At 37.7% G+C, this 25,731-nt stretch overlaps 1 protein-coding gene across 1 annotated transcript; it reads left to right on the top strand.

The window, feature by feature from the left end:
• The first annotated feature begins 1,382 nt into the window (after positions 1-1,382).
• Positions 1,383-25,062, top strand: plcb4a (phospholipase C, beta 4a). Its single transcript, XM_030765740.1, has 38 exons — positions 1,383-1,436; positions 2,817-2,905; positions 3,942-4,022; positions 4,228-4,287; positions 5,362-5,505; positions 6,443-6,522; positions 6,762-6,815; positions 7,048-7,129; positions 7,495-7,595; positions 8,003-8,060; positions 8,810-8,918; positions 9,304-9,514; positions 10,169-10,262; positions 10,566-10,645; positions 11,041-11,125; positions 11,228-11,318; positions 12,589-12,675; positions 13,100-13,191; positions 13,344-13,430; positions 13,665-13,809; positions 14,203-14,287; positions 14,635-14,759; positions 15,921-15,972; positions 16,890-16,992; positions 17,087-17,251; positions 17,798-18,002; positions 18,277-18,365; positions 19,066-19,190; positions 19,698-19,761; positions 20,248-20,313; positions 20,474-20,589; positions 20,756-20,831; positions 20,990-21,165; positions 22,088-22,189; positions 22,419-22,476; positions 22,624-22,710; positions 22,855-22,891; positions 24,299-25,062. Exons 2-38 carry the CDS (start codon positions 2,822-2,824, stop codon positions 24,379-24,381), a joined length of 3,639 nt encoding a protein of 1,212 aa, XP_030621600.1. The 5' UTR covers positions 1,383-1,436; positions 2,817-2,821; the 3' UTR covers positions 24,382-25,062.
• The last annotated feature ends 669 nt before the right edge of the window (positions 25,063-25,731 follow it).

Here is a 25,731-nt window from a genome sequence, read left to right as displayed (position 1 = left end):
TTATTGTGTCATAGTTAGGCCAGAAACGGATGCAATACAGGATAAACCTGGGCAAAATGGCGGTACTAGTGCATAGCAGTGGCAAGGAAGTTTAATTTAATTTCATATATAAAGTATTTTTTCTTAAGCATTTTAAGAGAGAAACATTAGGCTTAACTTTGCATTGTTTTCTGAAATCACTTATTACAAACAAAGCATTCTGTGCCATCATAATTTCCTTTCTTGTCTAAGCTTTTTTCTGCAATGTAAGATTTACTTGAATTACTTTTAAGACTGGAATTATTTTTCGATTGTTTTGAAGTGAGGTTCTGTGCCTTTTAATGTTAGCTATGTTAGATGTGGAATGTAAAAATGAAAAGTGTTAATCAACAGAGTTCTCCTTTTGAATACTGTATGTCCACTTTTACGATCTTTATACTACCAGGTTAGGTGGAAACTACTTTAATGTAAAACTTATATATGCCCTTGAATGCCCTGGGTTTTTTTTTTTTTTTTAAATTTGTTCCTGATTCCATTATCTAAACAGTTGACTTAAGAAACTGTATTACTGGTGTCATATACTTTTTTTCTAAGATGAATATTGTTGACCGTAAAGTGATCAATTGTGCTGTGTAATTGTTTGAAATAAAATGTTCTTGTGGAAGTTGTTTTTTGAAATTTGAGTTTTGTCTTTTATTTATCTTTCTATTTAGTTTCTAGTTTTTTTCTATCTGCCTAGTTTGTTTGCCTGTTATTCTGTGGTCACACCACCTGTACCTGCACTTCTTTCTAGTATTGCTGTCTGTCTGAAAATGTATCCCAGTTTTCTCCAAATCTAAAAATGTTGGTCATGTTCAAAAGGGAAATAGCTTGAGAATACTGCTGTGTGTTTCTTCTCTTAAGGATGAGGGCTCTTTGAATTTGACTGACATGTTTAAGTATCAGTTTCACTTTATGAAAGTGGGAGGGTTACCTTATACAATGTGAGTTAAAATGACCCTTTAATTACCCTTGTAACTGTCGGTACCACTGCCAGAACTTTAAAAAATTATTACCTGTCATTATGCACTATAACATTAATTTAAACAGTGAATTGCTTCTATGAACCTAATTAATAGATCTAAAATCGAATGTTACCTCGGAGAATTATTGTATAAACACCACTTGCCAACTATAGGCTGTCGCATTTTCACCAGCCTGTCAGCGGCACTGTGCACATCCATAACGTGACCACACCCGGTGAGCACAGGGGTTACTTCCCAAGAGGCAGCTCACACACTCATGGGCTGTCCCTTTGAAAGAGTACCAGCCAAATGACCATGACGGAATATATTCAAACCGTCTGAAAGACTACACGGCAATACCATTAGTGTTCGACACTGCGAGAAGTGGAAGGCTTTCCAGATGGTAACGGAGTGTTGTATGTCCCACTGTCACTCAGAAAACATCAGACACAGGTAGGACGTGTAGAAAGTGATTCTCTGGTACTTCGTTTGTGATTGGCTTGATGATACAGCTGGCAAAGTCGTGTCGCGCTTTCGTGTCCAGTATAATAATATGCAGTCAGTCAACAAAGCATGAGGTCTCGCTTTTACTTGAAACATTTTACCCACTTTTGAAACCAAGAAAACAGCCGTGTTTCAGTATTTGTAGTACATTTAGTTGTGAGCTAATTATTAGCGGGTTGCACTTTTCTGCTGTGTTGTCGAGCTAGTTGAGAGAACTGCTGGCTAGTTTTGTGCTGTATCCAGATGTCAAAAACTGATTCAAAATCTGCAAAGAATTTTGCACAGACCAAATGTTTCCTGTTACATTAACACGTAGGAAAGTGTCTGAAGTTAGATAATGGTCTTCAGGAACATCTAAGTCGTATGTGTAAAAAGATGTGATGTTGTTTAATAACATTTAATGTAACATATACATGTATGTGCTCTGCTATGCGTTTTTATGATTTTGGGGCGTTTGTGCTGAGGGGTACGGCACAGGGTGTGAGAATATGAGAATACCGTTAGATACACCAGAATGAACACTGACTTTTGAAACACCAAGTGTTTTCTAATTATCTAAACAATACAGCCCGGATATAGATGTACTGTGCTATACCATACAAAACATTTCTATGTCAGATCAGTGGTTTTGAAGTACAGTAACTGCTGTTACCAAATAGACCAATATGAGATATGCAAATGTTTCCTGCAGTATTATCAGTGGAGACAGAGCATGTCAGCGAGTTGTGTGTGTGTGTGTGTGTGTGTGTGTGTGTGTGTGTGTGTGTGTGTGTGTGTGTGCGCGTGTGTGTGAGTCTGCGCGTGTACGCGCACGTTTGCGTGTGCATGTGTGTAGTTAAAGTGCCTGGTAATACCATGCTATACTGTAGTCTGTTGCATAATGGTTAGAGAAGTGGGCTTGTGACTGAAGGGTTGCCAGTTCAATTCCCAGGACCAGCAGGAAAACATCCACAGCTAACATGCCCTTGGGCATTTAACTCCCAATTGCCCCCTGGACACAGGTGTGCTGCCCACTGCTCCTGCACCTAGTGGTTGTGTGTGCTGACTACTGGTGTATGTGGATGGGTTAAATGCAGGGGTCAAATTCACCGCTCACAGTGTGTGTATGATCATGGAGATTTAAACTTAAATTTCTCAATATGCTTACACTCATGCTCCCAGGCTTAGAGGTTACAAATGACCTGTGCAAGATCAGCTAGAGCTTTGTATTATCCCTCCATGCACATGTGATATTGAGTTGTCAATGTACAACATTTTAAATTCTAGGATATCACATAATATTTCACATCAATGTATGATATGCTTATACTTACTTTTCTGCACTTTTAGGTAGCATGTCAAAACTCTACGATTTCAACTGGCAAAAGCCTATTCCAGACTTTATGCAAGATGGAGCATATTTTGACAGATTTGATGAGGTAAGATCATCATATTTTCTTCTCTTCTTTTGATGTCAGTAAAACTTGTTTGTCTAGTTTCACTGCTGACCTGTGCCCACAGCAAAATTCTTGCTTCATCAAAACCTAGTTAAGATATTATATCAAAATATTAAATCTTAAACATTAATAACTTGTGAAGTATATGATACAGAGTATATCAAAGATGCATCTTCAATCGATGGAGATGTTATGAACAGCTGTGCTCTCAAATGTCCCTGGAGAATTCTCAGGCAAGTCCACAAAGTTTATCTTGGAAAGGACATATTTTTTGAAAGGCTGCGTTCTCACGGACGATGTGTCATGGACGGAATGCTAGCTGTTGAACTGACGTCCAGATTTCCCCTGAGACAGATGTAAATCTTGGCAATGGGGGCCTTCATTTTCTATCGATAGAAAATATAATTAGACATTATTTGTTTGGTCAGTGGGAATGCTGTGAAAATGAGCAATGTTTTTCCTAATCACAAAAAACCCCATAAAAAAACCACTCAAAAGACGCTAATGGAGATGACATTTAAATTTGTTATTGTTAAGGATATGGTTTATTTCCTTATGTTTATTTTTTCCGGAGACATGACAGGCTGATCCAAGCATCGGCTCCTCTGGTAGATAAATAGAGACTCCATTCATCCTACCCTGCAGATACAGAAAAAAGAGGGAATTTCCCACAGTGCTTCTGTGTGAATGGATGTACCTTGTAAATCCCTGTCTGGAGTTGCCTATTGCTGGAGTCTGTCTAAATACCTCACATTAAACATTAACTGAGTTGTGCTTTCATGCTCTTTAGTCAGATTTGGGTGACTGGTTGGCACAGTTTCTCTAAGTACAGAATGTCTTGGAGGCTCGTTTGGGAAAGGATAGAAGACAATGAGTTATATGTTTATTTCTTAAGATTGTTACATCTAGATTAAACCATTATTCAAATCTGACACTGACATATGCCTGAAAGTCCAGTTTTTATGTATAAACAAATGTAATGATTGTATGCCTTTTGTTTGTGTTGTTTGTTTCTCAGGATCCATTTGTATTTGAACCCAACTGCTTCTTCAAAGTTGATGCCTTTGGATTCTTCCTCACATGGAAGAGTGAAGGAAAAGTATGGGACAAGCCCTAGACTGAGATTGTAATGTATAAATGGATTTATGTTTATTCATGGCACTGCAGTTAACTCCATAAGGTTTGGCATTGTTTTGCAGTACTTCTTCTCAGTTTCTATGCTGTTTGTGTTTTTGATCAGTGGTGAACTTGGTACTTGGTATTTGATTTGGTACTTTTTATATAATCACTGTCCCTATTTGTAGGAGGGCCAGGTTTTGGAATGTTCCTTGATCAACAGTATTCGTAATACACCCGTGCCTAAGGTAATAAAAGTATCCTTAAATTGTATTAGGGGCTGGTTCTATATTCCGTTTAGCTGTAAAAACTACAGTAAATTTACAACAAAATTCTCACTCTAATCTTCCTTAAAATCAGTAGATGGCTGGAAAAAACGGTGTACTCTGGGAGATCAAGATCAAGTTTGCTGTCAGTTCAGATGTCTGTTCTTACAGTAATTAGCTGTTTTCAGAGTGTATTGGAAACTCTAAGAGTAATATACTAACCACACACACACACACACACACACACACACGAGAAATACAGTGGTGCTATGGGAAAAAATGCTAGCCCATCAGTGTAGAGCCCTGGATTTGTATTCCAGCGGGGGGTGCGTCTGCTAAATTAGTGGTGGACACTCCTGGGGAGCATAGTGTGAAGCCCTGAACTTGTTACAACTCCCCGGGAAAGTCCAGTGAGGATAGGTGAAAAGAAGCGGTTGGTCACACCTTCATACTGGAGGAGACATGTGGTAGTCTGTAACCTCCCTGATCATTATGCAGGTTTTGCAAATGATGGGAAATAGTAATAGAAGGGCCATGTCTAATTTGGAGTTTTTAGGGGGGAGAAAGCATAGTTAAGGGGTGGGGTGCATGTACTTACTTTGAGGGACTAGAATACTGCAATCATACGGTGAAAATACAGCCTTGTCCTAGTAAAACAACTTTAAAAATATGGTAATTAGCAATTTTTAGACATAGCTGCATTAAAGTACTGTAATTTTATAATGCAGTACCAAAACTGTAAATAAGGAATATGTAATTTTACAGTGAGTTTCAATTTTCTACAGACTAATTGTATGTTTATACTCTGCAGTTGATTTCTGCAGCCATATTAACACAGCGTCTGCTAAAAAATGAATTCAAACATGTTGTATTTCCTCATCAATGTAGCATTGTTGTTGAAGTGTTGGTGCTATTTTAAGGGAATGACAGTTAGTGAAATACTTGTTACTATAGAAATCAACTGAGAACGGAACATGTCATTCTGTGTTATGCAGTGCTTAGGAAATTACATTAATCAATGCCATGTGTGACCCTGGTGGTTTTCTGCCTTCTCAGGATCCAAAGGTTCTGTCCTTGCTCGAGGCCACAGGAAAAAGTGAAAGTGACTTGGAGGGCAGAATCGTCTGCATATGCAGCGGCACCGACCTGGTCAACCTCAGCTTCATGTATATGGTCGCGCAAAACATTACCGCTGCCAAGGTAACCTGACCTCTCCCAAGGAGCCTGATCAAAGCACTCTTGTCACTCTGTTAGTTCTCTCCTTTACTATGTAGTCCTTATCAGTTGTTCTTACTGATTGTCAAGTGATATCTTTCAATTTTTTTGTAATGGCTACTGTATTTGAGTTTCCTCTTCAAAGTCTATACCTCAGCTGAACCACTAAACAGCTGCTTATACTTGGACAAATTTAGCTGCTCTTCTGTCCCCTTGTTTTATCTGGAACATGTGCTCTGGTTATGATTATATTTCCAATGAAGAAAGAGCGTTTGCCTCAAGTGCATCAAGAGGCCATGCACTTAAGTTATGATCTTCCATCTCCTGGAATTTTGAGAAAAAATAAAAATAGTTCCTCATAAAATGTAGCCACTGCAGCTGAAGCTGGGAAAAAAACAAACAAAAAAAAACCCACAATAGTAGAGTAAAACATTTCTGTCAAAGGATTTCTGTTCATTGCATCATCTGTCATTGATTAATCTCAGATCAGCCAATCATTCATCCAATTGAAGCAAAACTTTTTTTTTTTTTTTTCCTTTTTGGTTTACTCATAAAGCCCTGATGTGGACTGCATTAGAATCAAAGATTAGAATTGATGGTTCTGTATAAGATAAGCTTGTTATTACTTAGATTACATTATACCAGGAAAATGCATTAAAAAGCAATCATAATTATTTTATTTAAGATTGTGCTTTGCTTTCCTTAAATTGCCGATTAAAAATGGTGGACTTGGTAACTGTAGATCATATTTCACCGGTTCAAGTTTATATGCTGAATTTACCTGAATTAAAAAAAAGAAAGAAGAAAAGAAAACCTTTATCTCCATTCTCAAAGTTCAAACTTTTGTCCGCTGCACAAAAATATGCAAATCTCTGATTTCATGCATGACCCAAAGACTTGTTTCTCTATTTTTCACTTGCAGCGGTGGACTGAAGCCTTGCGGTCACTGATTCACAACTCCAGAGCAAACAGCGTGTGCCCAATGACCTGTTTAAGGAAACAGTGAGTGCCAGAGTGCTGCTAGAAAACATAACAAAGCAATAAGTCACCAGAGTCATTTTGGGAAAGTAATGTACTGCAGGTGGACTAATTTGTAATGCTCTTTAGGTATTCCAGATCATGGGTCAGAATACTGTTGCTACTTGTTGCAGTCAGTCGGCTGTTTATTCAAAGTTACTTGTGTTGCTCATTCCAAATGTTTTCTTTTTTGTCTTTGTTGTTTTCCCATTTTTCACTGCTAGCTGGATGAGACTGTCATTTCTGACCAATGTGAATGGAAAAATACCTGTGAGAAGGTACTATGAAAGATTTCCCTCAAGGAAGACTTCAGGGTTTTTTTTAAGCTCCTGTTTAATTGGTTTATGGCCAGTGGGTTTCCCCTCTTAATGCCTCTCCAGGACCCCTGCCAAAGTTAATGTGTTCCTTCATTTATGGCCTGAAGTGCAGTGCCCAGAAGCAATAATTAGTGCTGTGTAGTCCTTGGCTTTGCTATCATATGTCCTAATGCCACTTTTTATATATCTGTAGCATTACAAGAACTTTTGCCTCAGGCAAGACAGAAAAGGGTATATTCCAGGCTTTGAAGGATCTCGGTTTGCCCAGCGGGAAGGTAATTTAAAGATTCATATTGAGTCTGACTCTCTGAGACACCATATCCTTTCTGAAACCACAGGAATGTGGGTTTAATCATGATGTAAATGTTACATCCCATCTTCTCCAAATACTGTAATACTGATTTGGTCAGAAACCAGACCGCTCCTCGGTGCCACCTGATGTCAGCTGTCATTCATTGCAAAAGTTTTACTTTCTTGCTTTGTGTTGTTGTAAGTTTTTACCTTAGACATTTTTGCCCATCTTCAATATCCACTCATTTTGTTGTCAGACATGTACATTGTTTTTGTGTATGTGTGTGTGTGTGTGTGTGTGTGTGTGTGTGTGTGTGTGTGTGTGTGTGTGTGTGTGCGCGTGTTGCAGAATGATGATATCGAGCATGCGGTATTTACCTTTGATAAGTTCTACGCACTTACCCAGAAGATTTGCCCTAGAACTGACATTGAGGAGCTCTTCAAAAAACTGTGAGTAGTTTGTGCTGCCATAGTCAATACAGACCTGCAACTGTGAGACAAGTTTGAACTATTTAATGAAAAAGAAACTTCAATTCTTTGTACTTTCCCTATATTCTCTGTTACTAAAGCAGTTTCATAGATTAGGATTAGGATCTTGACAGTTTAAAAGAATTTTTATGCAACTGTGGAGTATATCTTGTTGCTAAAAATCTTCATTTACTACACTTACTTTTTCTAAATTGACATGCTTTGAAAGTTTAAATATTAACATCACTAACTAACTAAGTGATAATCATGTGTGGTTGTTGTAACACCTTATGAGATTTACTTTCATGAATATTTAAATGTGGGGGGGGGGGGGGGTTTCGCGTTGCACACTGTTGGACATAATGTTGATGTAATACTTCTCTTTTCAGCGTTGGAGAGAAAAATGATAATTTAAATGTAGACCAGTTTATCAGCTTTTTGAATGAAGTAAGCTGTTTTTCATCTATTAACTTGCTCCAGCTTGACCTCCTGCTGCTCATTCATGCTGTTTGAGCCCTGACTCAATCCACAAATATCAGTCTTTCCTCTCTGAAAAAAACTGCTTTATCATTATATCCACAGTGTCTGTCTCATGTCAACAGCCTCTCTCTTGCTGATTTTCACACTTTTCCACTAACTGATCTAACTGATAATTAAGTCCAGCCTTATTAGATACTTATAAAGCATGCAGCAGTACTCTGTTTTGTCTGTGGAAAACTTTTGTGTGAAGTACTTTAATGATGCTGAAAGAACCTTTATGAGAAGGCATGATGTTTGGTGCAGACTGCTTGATTTCTGAATTTTCCTCTGCGTATTTTTCCTCTGTGCTTATGAATCATTTATAAATGCTTTGTACTCTTCGTGCAACGAATCAATGTCTCTGACATTATCTGAATTTTAAAGTTCGGATAAGGTCACAGAGACGTTATTTCTGCACGACCATGAATTCATATATATATTGTTCTGGCCATTGATTTAGCTTAAATAACACACATAAACAGTGAAAGGCATTCTAAATTTTTGCCCGATCTTTGCTTTCTCTGTCTGAAATTTTGAACGGTGCAGTCTGTGTTCTGTCAGAAATCTTATCAAATGCAGTGTCTGTGATTAAACAGTTATTACGATGAGCTGTCTTTGTTGTGAATATGATCTGGTATATGTAACTATGGTAAAATTCTCTTATTGTGTTGCACTAGAATCAGCGGGACTCCCGTCTGAATGAGATCTTGTTTCCGTTCTATGACGCCAAGCGGGCCATGCAGATTATAGAGACGTATGAACCTGATGAGAGGCTGAGGAAGAAAGGTAAATCATATCATAAACGCCGCTGAGATGTCTTCTTGCTTTCTCATCACAGATTTATCTCTTTATGGTTCTATCTGCATGCCAGACGTCCATTCACATGTGCTTGAACTCATGTGATCTTTTAACAGCTTCAATCGGGATAATGTTCGGGGGCTGAACATTGATGAGGAGCAATATTATTCTGATAGTTGAGTTCCATCTAGTGGTGAAACGAAGTAAACAAATGGACAGTTGAAGTGTAGTCGTGTTTATTCTGTTAGGGGGCCTTGGGCACTGAAGCATAGAGAATCTTGCCTCAGCAAGCCGACCTGCTATTTCATTATCTTCATCTACTGCAACTCCTGCATAATGAATGGTCTCTGACTTGCCTACTCTCATCCCACAGGCCTGATGTCCTGTGATGGTTTTTGTCGGTATCTGATGTCTGATGAGAATGCCCCCGTGTTTCTGGACCGCCTAGAGGTGTACCAGGACATGGATCAACCTCTGGCCCACTATTTCATCAGCTCCTCTCACAACACGTATTTGACTGGGAGGCAGTTTGGAGGGAAGTCATCTGTGGAGATGTATCGCCAGGTGCTCTTGTCAGGCTGCAGGTACTTTGAACAGAGCTTGAGCAACACAGCCAGACAGATCTACAAATCCTGCTGCTTTTTGCCTGGTTCTCCCTGATTTTTAACCTGAGAAAGTGCTGTCTCTTTAGCCTGTCAGCATCATAAAAATGCACTTAGAAAGAATAGTTAGCTAGATTTCTTGGCCAAATTTTAAGTCTTGCTCTGAGGTATATGGCGTATGGAGCCCATTTTTTTCTATGAAGGAAAAAGACAGGTTCAGTAGTCAAATATCATCTAAGAAATCATGTGTTGGATCTCCGTTTTACGCATACAGGAAAAGTTCATTTAATAGAAATACTCAGAGATATTTATGTGAACAGCCTTTTTTCTTGTTATTGTTGTTGTAGTGGTATAGGTTAAGATTATTTTAATAAAGACATGGGTCACAGCTTAGTGCTGATCTGCCTTCGAGTTAGACACTTAATCCTGGATCACCGTAGGAGGGCTTCATGGTAGCTTATACACTTTGATTTCTGACATAAGGTTTCTTTCCCCACAAATGCAAGACATAAACATGTATGTTGCCGGAAAGGAGTAGAACATAAATTTGTACATCAGTGTGATTTTCTCATGCTGTCGTTTTGACAGCTCTGTTTTGTTTTTTTGGGTTTTTCTTTTGCTTTTTCTTTGCTGTAGGTGTGTGGAATTAGACTGCTGGGATGGGAAAGGAGAGGACCAAGAACCGATTGTAACACATGGTAAAGCCATGTGCACAGACATTCTGTTCAAGGTGAAAAGACACATATATGAACACACTCACACACAGACAAACACTCACATATGCGCTGACATGCACAATTCAACACCAGTGGCACTGTATTCAACAGGGATGCTAAGCTGAAGTAGGTTAACAGAATCAGTGCTACTCTTTTTTTGCATTTTTTATTTTAGTCCTTGTTCTTCAATACTTATCAGACCATTTCTCATGGTTTCATGTTATTGTAATTCATCAGAATCTGTTGACAGTGCTGAGTAAACAAATTACGACTGTCATTGAAAATCATTGTAGAAAATAATCATTTTTTTTTTTTAGGATGTCATTCAGGCCATCAAAGAAACAGCATTTGTGTCATCGGAATATCCTGTAATTCTGTCATTTGAGAACCATTGCACGTATGTTACTTTCCTTTTTTCCCCCACTAGTATGACTGAAATATTTCGCAGAGGAGGCCTTTGCTTTGAGAGTGTATGGTAGCCTGAGATGTCTAGATATGGATCACACATTTTCGCTATATGAACTGTCATATTCCATGTCTAAACTATTGCTGTTCAGGCTGAAACTAGCAACTTTATAGGGAGGCCTCTTTAATAAGCTGTATTCTTCATTGTAACTTTTAGTTAGTAAAAAGTGAATGACAGTAACAGCTTACATGGGAGTTTGATGAAATTGCATACACAGCACATTATATTCCATTATTTAAATGGTAATAATGAAATAATTGAATAATTTTGGTGTTTAAGTAAATGGAATGGTCTGTTATTGTCCTGTTCCTGCTTGTCCTTTCCAGGAGGCACCAGCAATATAAACTCGCTCGATACTGTGAGGACATTTTTGGAGATATGCTCCTTAAACAGCCATTAGAGGACTATCCGGTAGGTCTTCATTTATTTGAGAGTCAAAATTAACTCTCATGACCTTTCTGACTACGCTGAACTTCTCATACAAGTGAAGCCAGATGTTGTTTTTCATTGTAGATGGAGCCTGGACGGCCATTGCCTTCCCCCAAGGTCCTTAAGGGAAAAATTCTTATCAAAAACAGAAGATTAAAGCCCGAAGTTGAAAAGAGTAAGTGGACTGATCATTTTGAAAAGGTTAATTTAAACAACATCTCACCGAGGACATTTAGTGTAGTCTTATTAGAAGTGTCGCTGTGAGGTGTGAGCTGTGGGAACATGGTTGGCTGCATTCCACTGGGCATATGTCGGCTGGGGTTACTCTCCCTTTTACCATTAGGCAACAGGCATTGTTAGTCTGGCGCCTGTGGAGTTGAGGGCAGAATTAACTGATTAGCATTCCCTTCCAAATGTGACACCATTTCATGGTACAGCACAGAAAGATGCAGTGGCCGGCTACCTAGAAGGCAGGGGAAGCATGTGTTAAGCTCACTCATGTAGTTAAGAGGCTCTTTTGTGTGGGGGAGATTACGATCTTGTGGATAATTGAATATTCCATAATGGGACAAAATGGTGGGAAAAGAAATGTTTTAACGTGTTGCTCCCTAGTTTGTCTCACTTTACACTAAGGGTTCTCATTACATACTGTAGCTATAGGACTGTGTTGCTTCAACTGAGAATCTAAAGGAGGCAAAAGCCAAGAAAAAGAAGAGAAGTTCAAATAAAATTTTGTGATCTGGACCTCTTAGCTTCTTAGGTTGCTCGAACATTCACATATTATTTTATCACTTAGTAACACCTTTGTAAGTCTGACAAAAACACTTTATGAAACGTTTAATGTGTTATTATGTCACATGTGACATAACCCATTGTATACCCGAATAGGTAGAGATATTGCACAGCCCGATTTCATGGAAAATATGTAGACTTAGACTTAGACTGCTTTTGTTGTCATTTCCACATATGCATGACTCATACATACAGGGGAACGAGATTGTGTTACACATGGACCACAGTGCAACATCGCAAATAAATAGCACATAAAACAAAAGCATAACGCACCTGATATTTTCTAAGACGTGGAATAACACATACCTTTGTGGACTATGTATCCTAATGTGACATTACACTTGGCAGTAGTTCAAATCATTGCAATGAAATTTCCAAGAGTGTTGATAAATAGGATTCTAATCTACCTAGAAATGTTCTGAAAATCCATGCCAAAAAATAAAAATAAATAAAAAATAGATGAAGGTGTCATGTCTCTTTGTAAAGTGAAAACCACTGACCATTTAGAATGTCTTTTTGCTTTTATCCTCACAAAGTACCCATGGGAGTGGTAAACAGTATTTCTGTTAGTAAAAATGTTCATTTTGAAAAGGAGTTTAAAGTGACGAAGTTTAACTCATTATTATTATTGTTTCTTGTTTTTCTTATTTCAGAACAGCTTGAGCACTTTAAAAAGCACATGGAGGCTGGCACTACCACAGCTATATTAGAGGATGAAATTGACGAGGAAATGGGAGCTGGTGAGTCAATTTTAATGGTCTCTAGGAGAGTTTTAATAACATGCAGCAAGTCAGTAGCCAAAAGCTCTAACAGACATTACACTCAAGACAATAGTTTTAGTCATTGTTTCTGGTTTGGAAGCATTGAGGTGATATATTTACTGTGCAAATACATTTAGCAGATGGTAAAATAAATTGAGATTGTTAAATTGGCTTTGTCATCCCGCTTAGTAATGCCCTTGTCGATGTATACTGCAATGTGAATTTTAGTTCACTGATGCTGAACCAAATTAAAAGGTTTGCAAGTCGTGGTGGTTCCTTTAGCTTTAAGAAATTAAGATCAAAAGCTGTAGTTTAACACAGAATATGTATGGAATATATCAAATCATGACTTTATTAAGGGTAGTTTAGCTACATAATGTCTTTGTGTGTTGTTGAAACGCAGATGTTGTGGATGAGGCTCACCCAGAACGAATCCATGGATGTGTTATTGATCAACTGTACAGCGGTGACAGAGATCCGATCAAAGCCAGAAAGGTAGTTTTGACAGACGGTCGAGACATTATACATTCTTCTGCGATAAAATTCCTCCCTCATTCTCCATGAGATTACGTATGATTTAAGAACCAGAAACCTTGATAGGACTGACATTAGCAGCTATTAGCTTCTTCCCCCCTCCTCTTTCATAGGGAACTGAAGATGACATCGCTGAGGTGGCAGGCACAACAGACCTAAGACAGGTGTCTGAGGCCCCTTATCAGGATAATGGAAAAAAGGTGCCTCTTTTCTTTTCTTCATCCTTTTTTTCTTGTATCACTATGGAAAACTTTTTTTAAAAGTTATTATCGTCACTGTATTCTCTTTATTAGTATAAGGTGAATTAAGATTTAATATTTGGAATTTTGCATTGAGTTTAATAATAAAAAAAAAAAAAGAACTGTTGTATGCAGGACTTGAAGAGTTCTGTCAGAGGCTGCACACAGTAATTTAAACCATATGTTTTTCTATAGGCAGCCGAGGCAAGTTTGACTACTGAGGAAGCTTTGATTAAGTCTTACCAATATGTCGCTGCCACAACAAACATCCACCCATACCTCTCTAACATGGTCAACTATGCTCAGGCTGTCAAGTTCATGGGATTTGAAGAAGCTGAAGGCAAGAATATGTGTGTTACATTTTGTCAGTGAAACACTATAGTTATAGTCCACTATTACTTATTCTTATGCTTTAACAACAGCACATAATATGATGATGTTTTTATATAAAGTATTCATATAAAGTACTCTAATGCAAAACTGATGAAAATTATTCAAAATGCATCATGCGTTGGTAAGATATTTTATGGTGTCATAGTTGCTTATGAGAAAGCTAACGATGACTCAGTATTCTTAGGGATTATATTCACAGAATCAAGTGAAAACATGCTCCATACAGAACACTTTTCAAGAGAGAAAAGTTCAAAAGTTAACATGCCAATTTCTTTACAAGGCCAAATAAAATCGTGAAAGTGTCCCCCTTTTTTTTTTGTTTCTTTGTTTATTTTCTTAGAGAAGAACATTCACCACAACATGTCATCATTCAATGAATCACTGGGGCTGGGTTACTTAAGGACCAATGCTATTGAATTCGTAAAGTATCCTTTTACTTTTTCAGTGGCTGTTGACTGTATTTGCATTGATGAATATTTAACAAAAAAAAAGTGGATGTGTGTATTTTGCGAGTGGAAGAGACAGTGTCTGGTGCAATAGATTCCTAGACTGTCCCTTTATAATGGCATCTTGGTTGTGTCAAAAGGAAGTTCATTTTTATTTTCCAAGAGATTTTGTCATGCGTTTTGGAACAAATTCTAAGAAATCAACAGGAAGTCCCTGTTGTGTGTCTTTCCAAGATCTAAATTTGTAACTCGATCTTAAAACAACACCGAAATTTCACAAAGGTCCAGGTTTTGTTTTGTTTTTATTCCTTCAACGAGATGCAAAGCTACAACAAGCGGCAGATGAGTCGGATCTACCCCAGAGGAGGCCGTGTGGACTCCAGTAATTATATGCCTCAGATCTTCTGGAACGCTGGCTGCCAGATGGTAGCTCTGAACTTTCAGACCCCAGGTAATGCAAACGCCACTGCTTCCTCCTGCTATTACAACCCCCTCTGCACACATGCACTCACGCACACATATAATCACACATACCTCCACACACACGGGCCAGTTGCACCACCTGTGACTTCAGTCTGCTCAGAGAACATATTGTGCATGTGTGTGTCTTTGTGTGTCTGTGTGTCTGGGTGTGCAAAGCGAGGGAAGTTGAACTGCCAAAGAAATCGTGGATTATAATTTTTACACTAACATAATAAGAGCATTATGGCTAAATGTATGACCAAGAATGACCTCCAACAATGAATTACAATTGAAAATATGAAGCTAATGAGAAAAAACATTCAATTGAAACATAATGGAGCTCGTGTTGTTCTGCTGGTAGCTAAATGGTAGCAGAGGGAGAGAAGGGAAGTGTTCCCTCTGAACTGAACGGCCTTCATTATACAACGGAGGCTTTGATTCTGAATATTTTTGCACATTATTTGAATACTGATTCCTGATCCAAGTTTGAAAAACTGCAATATCCCATTGCATTTTGAGTTTTTCTTTTCTTTTTTGGAACATTTTCTGATGTTTATGCATGTCTGAGAATGGCTGAGCGTGTCTGTAGAGCAGTATTCGCCTCTTGGTCGTGTACGGGGGGAAATCTCAGATATCAGGATGAGTCACACATTGATCCAGATGGTTCTGAAAAATCAAAAAAGTCACAAATTATGGATACCATGGAAGAAATTTCCATTTCAGTACATATACAGTCTGTACTAACGGATGAAAGTTATTCAGTTGGCTAACATTGCAACTCAATACCAACTGTGAAAGCATTGGAGTGCAAGTGACTTTTGACAACCATAATGACATTGGCTAAGCAGTGATTGGTAGATAAACACAGGCCTCATTGTGTTTCGGTCGAATGTTTTGTCCCAATAATGTCATATTTGTAATAGCAGCTCAATGGCTTGAATGAAGCTTTTGAAAAGATGCCTATTGTTTAGTGTTTAGCATCTCTGCTGTCGGTGTTGTCATTTGTAGCTAAGCCTAAACTTTTATTTTGCTAATGGAAGTTTGGACCATGGTCTGTCTGTCATTTTTGCAGAATATTGTTTCGTATTGTTTAGCTGTGAGTGCTCAATTAAATAAGAATGTTTACCATCTGCACTTTCCCATTGCAAAGATCTGGCTATGCAGCTCAACCAGGGGAAGTTTGAATACAATGGAGCTTGTGGGTAAGTAAATCCCAGGTTTTATAATTAATCCAACTGTCTAACACATATTCATTCATTCATAGCTTGTCTTGTCAAATCACATCAAGATTGACACACAGTTGATAGACGTAGCAGACATTTCAGTCAGCGGCTCAGTTTTATTTATTTATTTATTTGTTTGTTTAATTGTGTCAGTTAATAGCAAGTTCAGCTTGAGTTAAGAAATTTTTTGTCACTTATGTAACACTTACACAGTCGAGCTAATAATTGATTTTCCATGGGGAAAATCTTGCTTTCAGCGATAGGTTGATTTACTGAAGGTCAGGCTTACATCAGTTGTGTATCATCCTTGTCTGTTCTGTCAGAATGAAATAATCACCTCCATGGAAAGAGAAAATAAAATGCATTAAATTTATTGTACTGACAGTATTCTTTCTGGACTTGATTCTATACCCACTATAAGATAATTCACACTGATCCTGCTTGTATATTATCAAAACTGCCAAGTGAAAATACAGCTGACTAAAGAATCGTATGTGTAGAAGCACACATTTTTTCTTTTCATATCTTTTATTCAATTCAAATCTATATGCTATTACTCTCTGCATTGTGAGTTGTACAATATTCTTTGCATAAGTACTGCAACAGTTGGCAATGACAATTTACACTCATCAAATAATGATGTGAGATTCACACAGCAAGGAGCCACGATAGTGTGAAAACTCAAAACATATTAATCAACACATTAATCAAGGCAGCACAGTGCAACAGCCATTAGCGTTATGTTGCTTAGTGTAAATTGAATATGGGACAAGTGGGAACTTAATTAAATGGGTCATTGCTTTGAGGTGAATGGAGATTATGGCTTTAATGATTTATAGCACAGTCAAACCTCGGCGGATCCGTTCTGACATCTGGTTTATTTTGCTGCTTTTCAGGTATCTGCTAAAGCCAGATTTCATGCGTAGGCCTGATCGCACGTTTGATCCTTTCTCTGAAACTCCCGTGGATGGGGTAATTGCAGCTACTTGTAGCGTTCAGGTAAGACTTTTTCAAAATTACAGATATTTGAGAGATAGCATGAACTGTAAAAAAGTCTTCACAGCTATTCAGCTCCATGAACTTTGTGTCAAAGGTGTTCTCAGGTCAGTTTTTGTCAGATAAGAAGATTGGCACGTACGTGGAAGTGGATATGTATGGACTACCCACAGACACAATTCGCAAAGAGTTCCGAACAAAAATGGTGATGAACAATGGACTCAACCCTGTGTATAATCCCGAGCCCTTTGTGTTTAGAAAGGTAAATATCCTCCTAGAATGCAAACTTAGCAACCAAACATTTTCTATATGACATTGTGTAAAATAGCTTTTACTGCATTTGAAAAATGTTTACTTTAAATGTATAGAACAAAACTGTTTGGTGGAGTGAAAAGTGAGAAGACAACCTATAAGTTTTGAGTTTTAACTGGTAAAGCAATGGGTTTTCATAGTCAATGAAATGAATACATTTCCAAAAAGTGCAAGAGAACAAAAATGTCTGCTGTGCGCAATTATTTAAAAATGTTCAAAAGTGACTAGATACGATCAAGAAGTTCCAGCTGAGTGGAAGAGGTTCAGATAATCTATAATGATATTCTAAGTTTTGCCCTTATATAGTATTACCAGGTTTGTTACCCCAGCCCCCCCCCCACCCCCCCCCCAACATTTCTACATCCTGCTTACTACTGATGTCCTTGCATACCCTCTGACTCTCTCTATCTCTCTCTCTTTCGTTCTCTTTCTTTCCCTCTGTCTCTCAAACACTTATGCACACACACACACACACACACATCCTGTCCATTTCTAGGTAATCCTGCCGGACCTGGCGGTACTGAGAATTGCGGTGTATGATGACAGCAATAAGCTGATTGGTCAGAGAATTCTCCCACTGGACGGTCTGCAGACTGGGTACAGACACATCTCCCTGCGAAATGAGGGCAACAAACCCCTCTCCCTGGCCACTGTCTTTTGCAACATCATCCTCAAAACATATGTGCCTGATGGATTTGGAGGTAAGACAGTTGTTGTCTTCATGCACACAACAGTCATGTCTATTTTGATTTAAGCCATCAGGAAGGTTTTTGTTTGTAGGAAAACAAACAAACAAAAAAAAAGAACAGTGTATTAATCCTGTTCCTAACCTGAGCTCATTTTAGAATGCAGTGCCACTTTCTTAAGCCATGTGCTTGTAGCTTTTAAATTTTTGGTGAAGGTAGCTGTATTAACAACGATTTCTTTCTGAAGGTCAAAGCTCTCACTCTGTGGATGTTACAACATGTCTTTCAGCTATTGTGGATGCACTGTCTGATCCCAAAAAGTTTTTATCCATCTCTGACAAGAGAGCTGACCAAATGCGCGCCCTGGGCATCGAGACGGTAAGCGGTGTGTGACTGCTCACTCTGGCCTTGCCACAACCTTTTAATGCTTGTTTCCATCGTTATTACCTCTCTGCAAACATGTGACATTACGTGATGTCGTCTTACAGAACAAATCATACACAAAAGAGCCATGCACAAAAAAACATCGAACACTGAACATTGTGTGAATTGACTACAAACTGTTTTTAAGTTAATCCAATGTTCAAAAGTAGTGACCTAGGATACCTGGATGGGTGCACAGTATCTAGGCTGACATTTGGTTCCAGTCACAAACAGTTGTGTTCATTGACCATTACTGTTTTCCCTTCAGATGCTGTTCTGTAATTGGACAAAGATGTAATGAGGCTTAAAAAAAAAAAATGTTACCTTGTCCACCTTGTCTTGCATGCTCTTATCTTATTTACTTATCTTAGATCTTATTTAGTGTAGAAACTTTCAGTACATGTGCATTAAGTATAAAAAAAATCAGACAGATACATTTTACTCTGCCTGCCCCGCTCTCAAAGACATCTGTTTTAGTTGAAGGGTAGGAGGAGAGTGTAACATATTTCTCTGTCACTAAATAGATTCAACTTATCTTAATCCTAAACCATTCGCAACAGGGTGTAGTAGTGTAAGCCCCTGCCCAGGAGAAGAAACGCTTTTGAAAGGCTAGAATCTTTTTTTTTTGTATTTTTTTTTGTGTGTGTTTGTTCAGTGGGAGATTGCTGATGTGCCAACTGACAGTCCAAAAAGGAGCAAGAAAGGAAAATTGAATCACGTGAGAACTGCAGAGAACTCAACATCAAGGCACAGTACCAGCGGCTCTTCACATGCAGGTATTTATTTATAAGGACTTTGGACAGTTTTGACAATAGAAAACATAGAAAGCAGGCGTCATGATGCAAGACTGGTTGAGTGGAAGTGGAGTGTTGAGGAAAAGCAACTTTTTCACTGTACTGGTGTTAGGGTGTACATGCTACTACCACTACAACAGTGCACAAAGAAAGGATGCTGAGAATTGTTTCCGTAACTATTACATTATTTTCATTAAGGCTGTTAGCTGCTCTTCTATCAGCCACCAGTGTTTGTACTGTGTGCACAGATTCCTATCTGTCGCCCCAGAAAGAACACCTTACACAGAATATTATGCTTTCATGTTTAATCCAGTAAGGCAAATAACAGTTAATGACCTTTCAAGCAAGCATTGCATGACATTATATAATACTGCTGTTTATTTTTCAGAGATTTGTTTTATCTAGTTTTGTTCATTTATGTCAAATATTATCATAATTAATAAATGCTGTTTATTTTTCACATTTCTACTATGTTAAGAACTTTTCTGTTCTCTGAAGCTGTAGATGTGTCTGCCCTTGTGCCTCAAGTCAGTGTTGAAGACTTAATGGAAATGAAGGTAATACTTCACACAGAAGAGTCGACTATGGGTTGATTTGCCCTGATTGATATGAAATAGTCAATTTGTGAATGAACACATGAATCAGTGAGTATATGAATGAGTATATGAACGAGCTAGTAGTAAAAAAGCCCCATAACATTATCAAGGCTGAACCGTGTAGCACTGCATTGTATGCGCATGCATTTCCAAAACTCTTGCATAAGGCAGGTAAAACACAAGATGAATTTAATTCAATAAATTATGAAGTCTGTATTATGCCAGTTGCAAATAATGTGAAAATAACAGCAGAATAATAAAAAAAAATGTATTTAACCATTTAAAGAATTAGTTCATATTGAAGAGAGAGAAGGGCTGGCATTTTATGTTAAATGATAAGTTAGATGAAATATTAATTAAAAATAATTGAATTCAATTTGAAGTTCTTTTTAAATGTGATAGTACTAATGTATGAAAGTCTAAATCTTTTTTAATAATGCCCTCTAGACCTATTTGAAACTTGTGAAGAAGCAACATAAAGAGCTAAATGCATTGAGGAAAAACCATGCTAAGGTAGGTAAGACCTCTGTTCACTGAGCCATTTGATTTTAATCTAAACAGTGACATTAATTCTGAAGGTCTGACTGATGCAGTCTGGAAAAGCGTGTCTTAAGGGCAATAATAATGAGTACCCAGTCGGCTGCTGGGAATAAAATGTTGTTTTGCACCATAGGAACTCACAGCAATGCAGAAGACTCACTGCAGCCAAGTGGACAAGATTGTTAAAGAGTATGAGAAAGAAAAACGTACTTTAGAGAAACAGCTGAAGAAAGCAATCAAGAAAAGAGGGTATGGTGAAAATGTTTAACTAAATTATATTATGTACCAATTGCAAGTGGATTGTGCCACTTGATAATAATTACTCCTTGTCATCAGTTATCAGTTAACGATCCTGACTAACTGATCATATTTTCATGAGTTTAAAGTGCAGTAAGGCTTCTGTCTTCAATCACAGTGAAGCTAACTGCTGTGAAATGCAGAGGGAGGCTGAAATGAAAATCAAGACTATGACTGCAGACAATAAAACAAAGGTATTGCTTTATTTTATTTTATTTATTTTTTTTATTTTACTTTATTCTATTTTATTTTATTTTATTTGCAGTGGCTATAACTTTTGTTTAACACAAGGGCAGTGCATCTAGGGTCACAGCCAAGTAACGGGGTACATTTCTTCCGTGTTTACGAGAAGGTGAGGAATATGATTGCTGCTCATGCGGTGGAGTGGTCTGACATGATGAAGGGCCAGACGACTGAGACTGAAGAACTGAAGGAGAAACATGTGATTCAACTGTGTGATCACCTCAAAAAGCTACTCCTCATGATACAAGAACAACAGACACGACAGCTCACGCTCATCCATGACCGGTGAGTGTTTGACTTCAGGGTCCCATACTAGAACGAGCCTTTAAACTTCCATTTCTCCCGTAGTCATGTATATACTTTTCCTTGTTAAAATACCACTGTGCTAACTGACTCAGTGTTTGCCAGAACTAGCTTTTTGTTGCCTGCTGCTTGGACTAGAGTTGCGCGCACTCTTTAACTTATAAAATGAACATATTGCTTTGTTTATGAAATGAGTAATTGATCAAAACATTAGACACCAGGCATAGGCACTAACTTCTTGTTTGGAGATCTGTTTCCAGTGATGGTTACTGTTTGACTGACTGATCAGTCTGGTCTGGCACATTAAAGAAAAGAGTACAAGAAGGAATAAGTAGAAGAATAAATGAAGGAATAAAATGAATAAACAAAAGAATACATGAAAGCATGAAATAGTCAGTGAAGGAATAATTATTTTATAGTGTGGTAGCTCTTTTCACATAAATGAAATGTCTGAAATACTTTTTGTGTTGTATCAGTCTTTTTGTGCAATGTACTTTATGCATAGAAATTTGCCACAAACATGACAAACTAAAATTGTTTTATGTAAATTGAGTGTGGAATATTAATGACTGGAATATATAATAAATTAGTAGCTGAATTTCCTGAGGCAACGTTGTGTTTGAGTCATGCTCACATTCTGTATTCTTCTCACTTTTTGTGAAAGCTTGAAAAACTCCTGTTTTATACTATTTGTCAACTGATCCATTTATCTGACAGAAAATACATGCAGTGTAATCACATCTCATCTGTGTCTTGTAAACAAATTTACACCTAAAACAGAAGCTCACCCAACACATAAACCTGTTGTCTCATTTCAGCATAAAATGTAAGCACATAATTCCAGGTTCCTTTATCACTGAATTGTCAGAACAATATTATCACTTTATGTTCTTTCTTTATTCAGAGAGAATGAGGAGATGCGGACTAGGCAGGCTAAGCTGTCCATGGAAAACAGTAAAGCTATCAGTCAAGACAAGAGCATCAAAAACAAGGCTGAAAGAGAGAGGTATTCACTCCTTATCTGAGAATATGCCAAAAAGGTCACCCACAGCCTTATCAGGGTGTCACGTAGTTATGTTATATTGTGTATATGTCAGCTATTTTTGGCAACAGTTTCATGAGCTCTAGGTGTTGTAAAATGCCACACAGTACTACTCAGGCTCTATCCAGTGCTTCTCAGACAGAGCTTATTGTGATTCTATTCACCGTCTTCCTGTTATTTGGTTTGCGCACAGGAGAGTCCGGGAGTTAAATAGCAGCAACATAAGAAAGTTTCTTCTTGAGAGAAAAAGGGTAAGCTTGGCTTCGTCTTTCTGAATGTCTTTTAAGAGGCGAAACATACACACACACACACACACACACACACACACACACAGCTCTGTTTCTCAGATGAATGCTTTAATTATGTAAATTATGACTTACACTGGCATTGATTGACAGCTTGTCATGAAACGGACAGAGGAGATTGAACAGCTGCAAAAAGCTCAGCATGAGCAGCTGGAAAAACTGGAGAAATATAATGAAGAGGTACTAATGTGTTTTTTTTTTTCCTCATTTTTTGTTTTTTTTTTTCTTTCAACTGCTAGATTAATGTATGACTCATAGCTTTAATGTCAGCACCTTTCAGGCGATCTCAATGTGTTCTGACTTTTTTTTTTCTTTTGTGTACAGCTTTTGAAATCATACCATTTAAAATCTCAATTCCAAGGTAAGGCTTTGTAACCACCAATCAATAGCACAATCTATCTCATAGCTAAATGAAAGAATCAAGAATGTTCTTGGAAAATACAGTGCATCATACATGTAATGTCATGCTTCTATACATTGTACACTCTCCTCAACCAATGAACAGCTCAGAGATATCAGAGAGCATGCACCGATTCCCAAAGGAGGCACTGTTTACTTACCTGTTAGGAATGTAAGGGCTGTTGTCAAGAGACATGAATATACAGACTTGTTAAAATGAGAACAGAAAGAGTGGGCCAAAATTCGTACCTCCACCTGTAATGTAATCGTACTGACTGAGGATATTTTGAGGCTATTGGCACCTGTGAACATAGTCTTTTTTTTATTGGAAAAGTTAAAATAGCCAACCTCAGCCAAGCAGAAAGCATTCTGTGGTAGGCCTGGTGAAGTGACTAAGAAATGAGATCCATATGCTCTACCTAATGCCTGTAAAAAATGTTTATAGTATACTATTGCTGTTATGCTATTGGATTAACATATGTTTTCACCCAGTTAACCATTCTCTCAGTCTTTTTATCCTGAGTTTTACACACCCACACGCACACACGCACACACACACACACACACACACACACACACACACACACACACACACACACACACACACAGATAGATGGATAGATGCATGGATAGATAGATAGATAGATAGATAGATAGATAGATAGATAGATAGACAGATAGATAGATAGATAGATAGATAGATAGATAGATAGATAGATAGATAGATAGATAGATAGATAGATAGATAGATAGATAGATAGATAGGAGATGCAGCAAAGGAAAAGGCAAGAAAGTTAGACATTTCAAAAGTTTTCTTTTTCTTTTTAATCAAAATCTGCATAGGCATATATGCAAAGCTGTGTATGTAAAACAAGTAAGGCTGGATCCAGAGACACTGTCTCATGAATAAAGGACAGAGAAAATGAGTTTATTGCCCTCTACTTCATTAAGCTTACCATCAGCTCCTCCTCACTAATCAAAACGAGAATGGAGATATAGCCTGAGGAACTGGCACATGCCTGTATGTATTGTCAGTTCTTCTGTGTGCACACGGGCCTACCAATATGTTGCTGACTCCCCACTAACGAATGGTTCAGTCAAATTCTGTCAGCCTGATCTGAATAAAACACGTTTGACTGAGGCTGACTTTAAAGCCAAAAGTTGTCCCATGTTATTGACTTCAGTCTTCTTTGTTCATCAAAATTCAGTTTTTCTAAAACAATTTTAGACATGTAGACCCTTAGACATGTAAAATGTATGTTTGTCAGTACAAATATAATGTAAAAAGTTATTTTACTAAAATCTGGATAAAAAATACATTTATTTATGAGAGTCATAAGATCAATTAATTAAATATAACATTTTATAGGTGATGCAGCGTGTGGAAGTGTTGCAGAGGAAGATGGACTAACGGCCAGTCACAGTGAAGCGGCAAACCTTTTTACAAAGTGAACCAGAAGCACTGCTATACATATAAATGTATTTTTCCAGCTAGATATGGGGTTAAAAAGCTTATTTAAAACTCTAATGGCACATGGTAGGAAAACCTGAGGGTATGCCAATTTATAGAAACTTTTCTCGAGCACAGTTGAACTCTTTTTACACATACTGTATTTCTTCACTTGACAGGTGGCATTGCTACAATATCACAATGCACTATTTTTACGTTACATGTAAGATAGTACTGTTTTATTTGTTTTTGTTTTGTTAGAGGGCAGAATCTATCAGGTCAACTCAGGGTATATATTGTGAATTATACATTAAGTCAAGTACTCACAGGTGACTGGTTTTCGATGTGATGCTAAGGGCTGGGTTTAAGAAGCCAAATTAAGAAGCACCTCTATAACTTGAGCAGCTGCATTAAATCTGTGATATTCGCAATGGTTCAAAAGGAAGCAGTAACATAGCATTAATGGGTAAACACTGTATCACCTAACTATGAAAATATTACAGCTTACCTTTTGAAAACACTCATTGTTAATAGAAATGGTAAGCACAGTTATTTCCCATTGTTTCCGGCTAGGACTGTTTCATTCTCATAAAGTCTAGCCTAATAGAGTCTAACCTTTGAGGAGGAAGCCCCTTGTCAGTCTTGTTTGATTGTCTGTGTCCCATGTATCAGAACACTTATTTGTCACATTTGCCCATGTCTGAATAATGCACCCCAGCCACAACAAGATGCTTTTCAAAGCTGATCTTACACAATATACAAGAGAGCTTTGCCACACTTGATAAATGGAGACTATTGACACCATATGCTGCAGTTATTAAAAAGAGGAAATTTTGATCCCTGCACATCTGCTTCATCTCCTACTTCAGTTCAAAGGCAGTAAGTTACTTTCTCAGCGTTATTGAGGGTTTTTTTTTGGACACTCTCTGCTTAAGCTCTGCTTGATATTTAATATGGGCCACATGAGGTCAATTCAGTGTTTATTTGGCTAAATTACTCTCATTAGCTGTAAACATCATCGCTGTGAGAGGCTGTTACTAGATAGCACGGATTTTTAAAATATACGTATGTATTTACTTTTTTCATGTAAATTTGCTTGAAGAGGTCTGTGGTTTCACTGATATATATATATATATATATATATATATATATATATATATTATTCAAGGCATACACCTTGATGATACTCAGATTTAACAAACCTGAGAATCTGTTAGTGGAATACCAAATTTAGAAAATAACATAAGCCAATGAAATGGAAATTCACTTTAAATGTCTTTCCTGTAATGGATTTATTCCCCTTCCAATCTCATTACGAAAAGGAGAAACACATGCAAATAGTCCATTAATTT

The sequence above is a fragment of the Chanos chanos genome, chromosome 1 (genome assembly GCF_902362185.1).
Source record: "Chanos chanos chromosome 1, fChaCha1.1, whole genome shotgun sequence".
Classification (NCBI taxonomy): Eukaryota; Metazoa; Chordata; class Actinopteri; order Gonorynchiformes; family Chanidae; genus Chanos; species Chanos chanos.
This window is presented reverse-complemented; position numbering and strand designations above follow the sequence as displayed.

Bases quoted from the DNA above. Each gene is read 5' to 3' on its own strand.
- plcb4a (XM_030765740.1), top strand. From the start codon at position 2,822: ATGTCAAAACTCTACGATTTCAACTGGCAAAAGCCTATTCCAGACTTT. The intron at 4,023-4,227 runs GTATGGGACAAG...CCCTATTTGTAG, and splicing joins CATGGAAGAGTGAAGGAAAA to GAGGGCCAGGTTTTGGAATG. The intron at 20,832-20,989 runs GTATTGCTTTAT...GTTTACGAGAAG, and splicing joins CTGCAGACAATAAAACAAAG to GTGAGGAATATGATTGCTGC.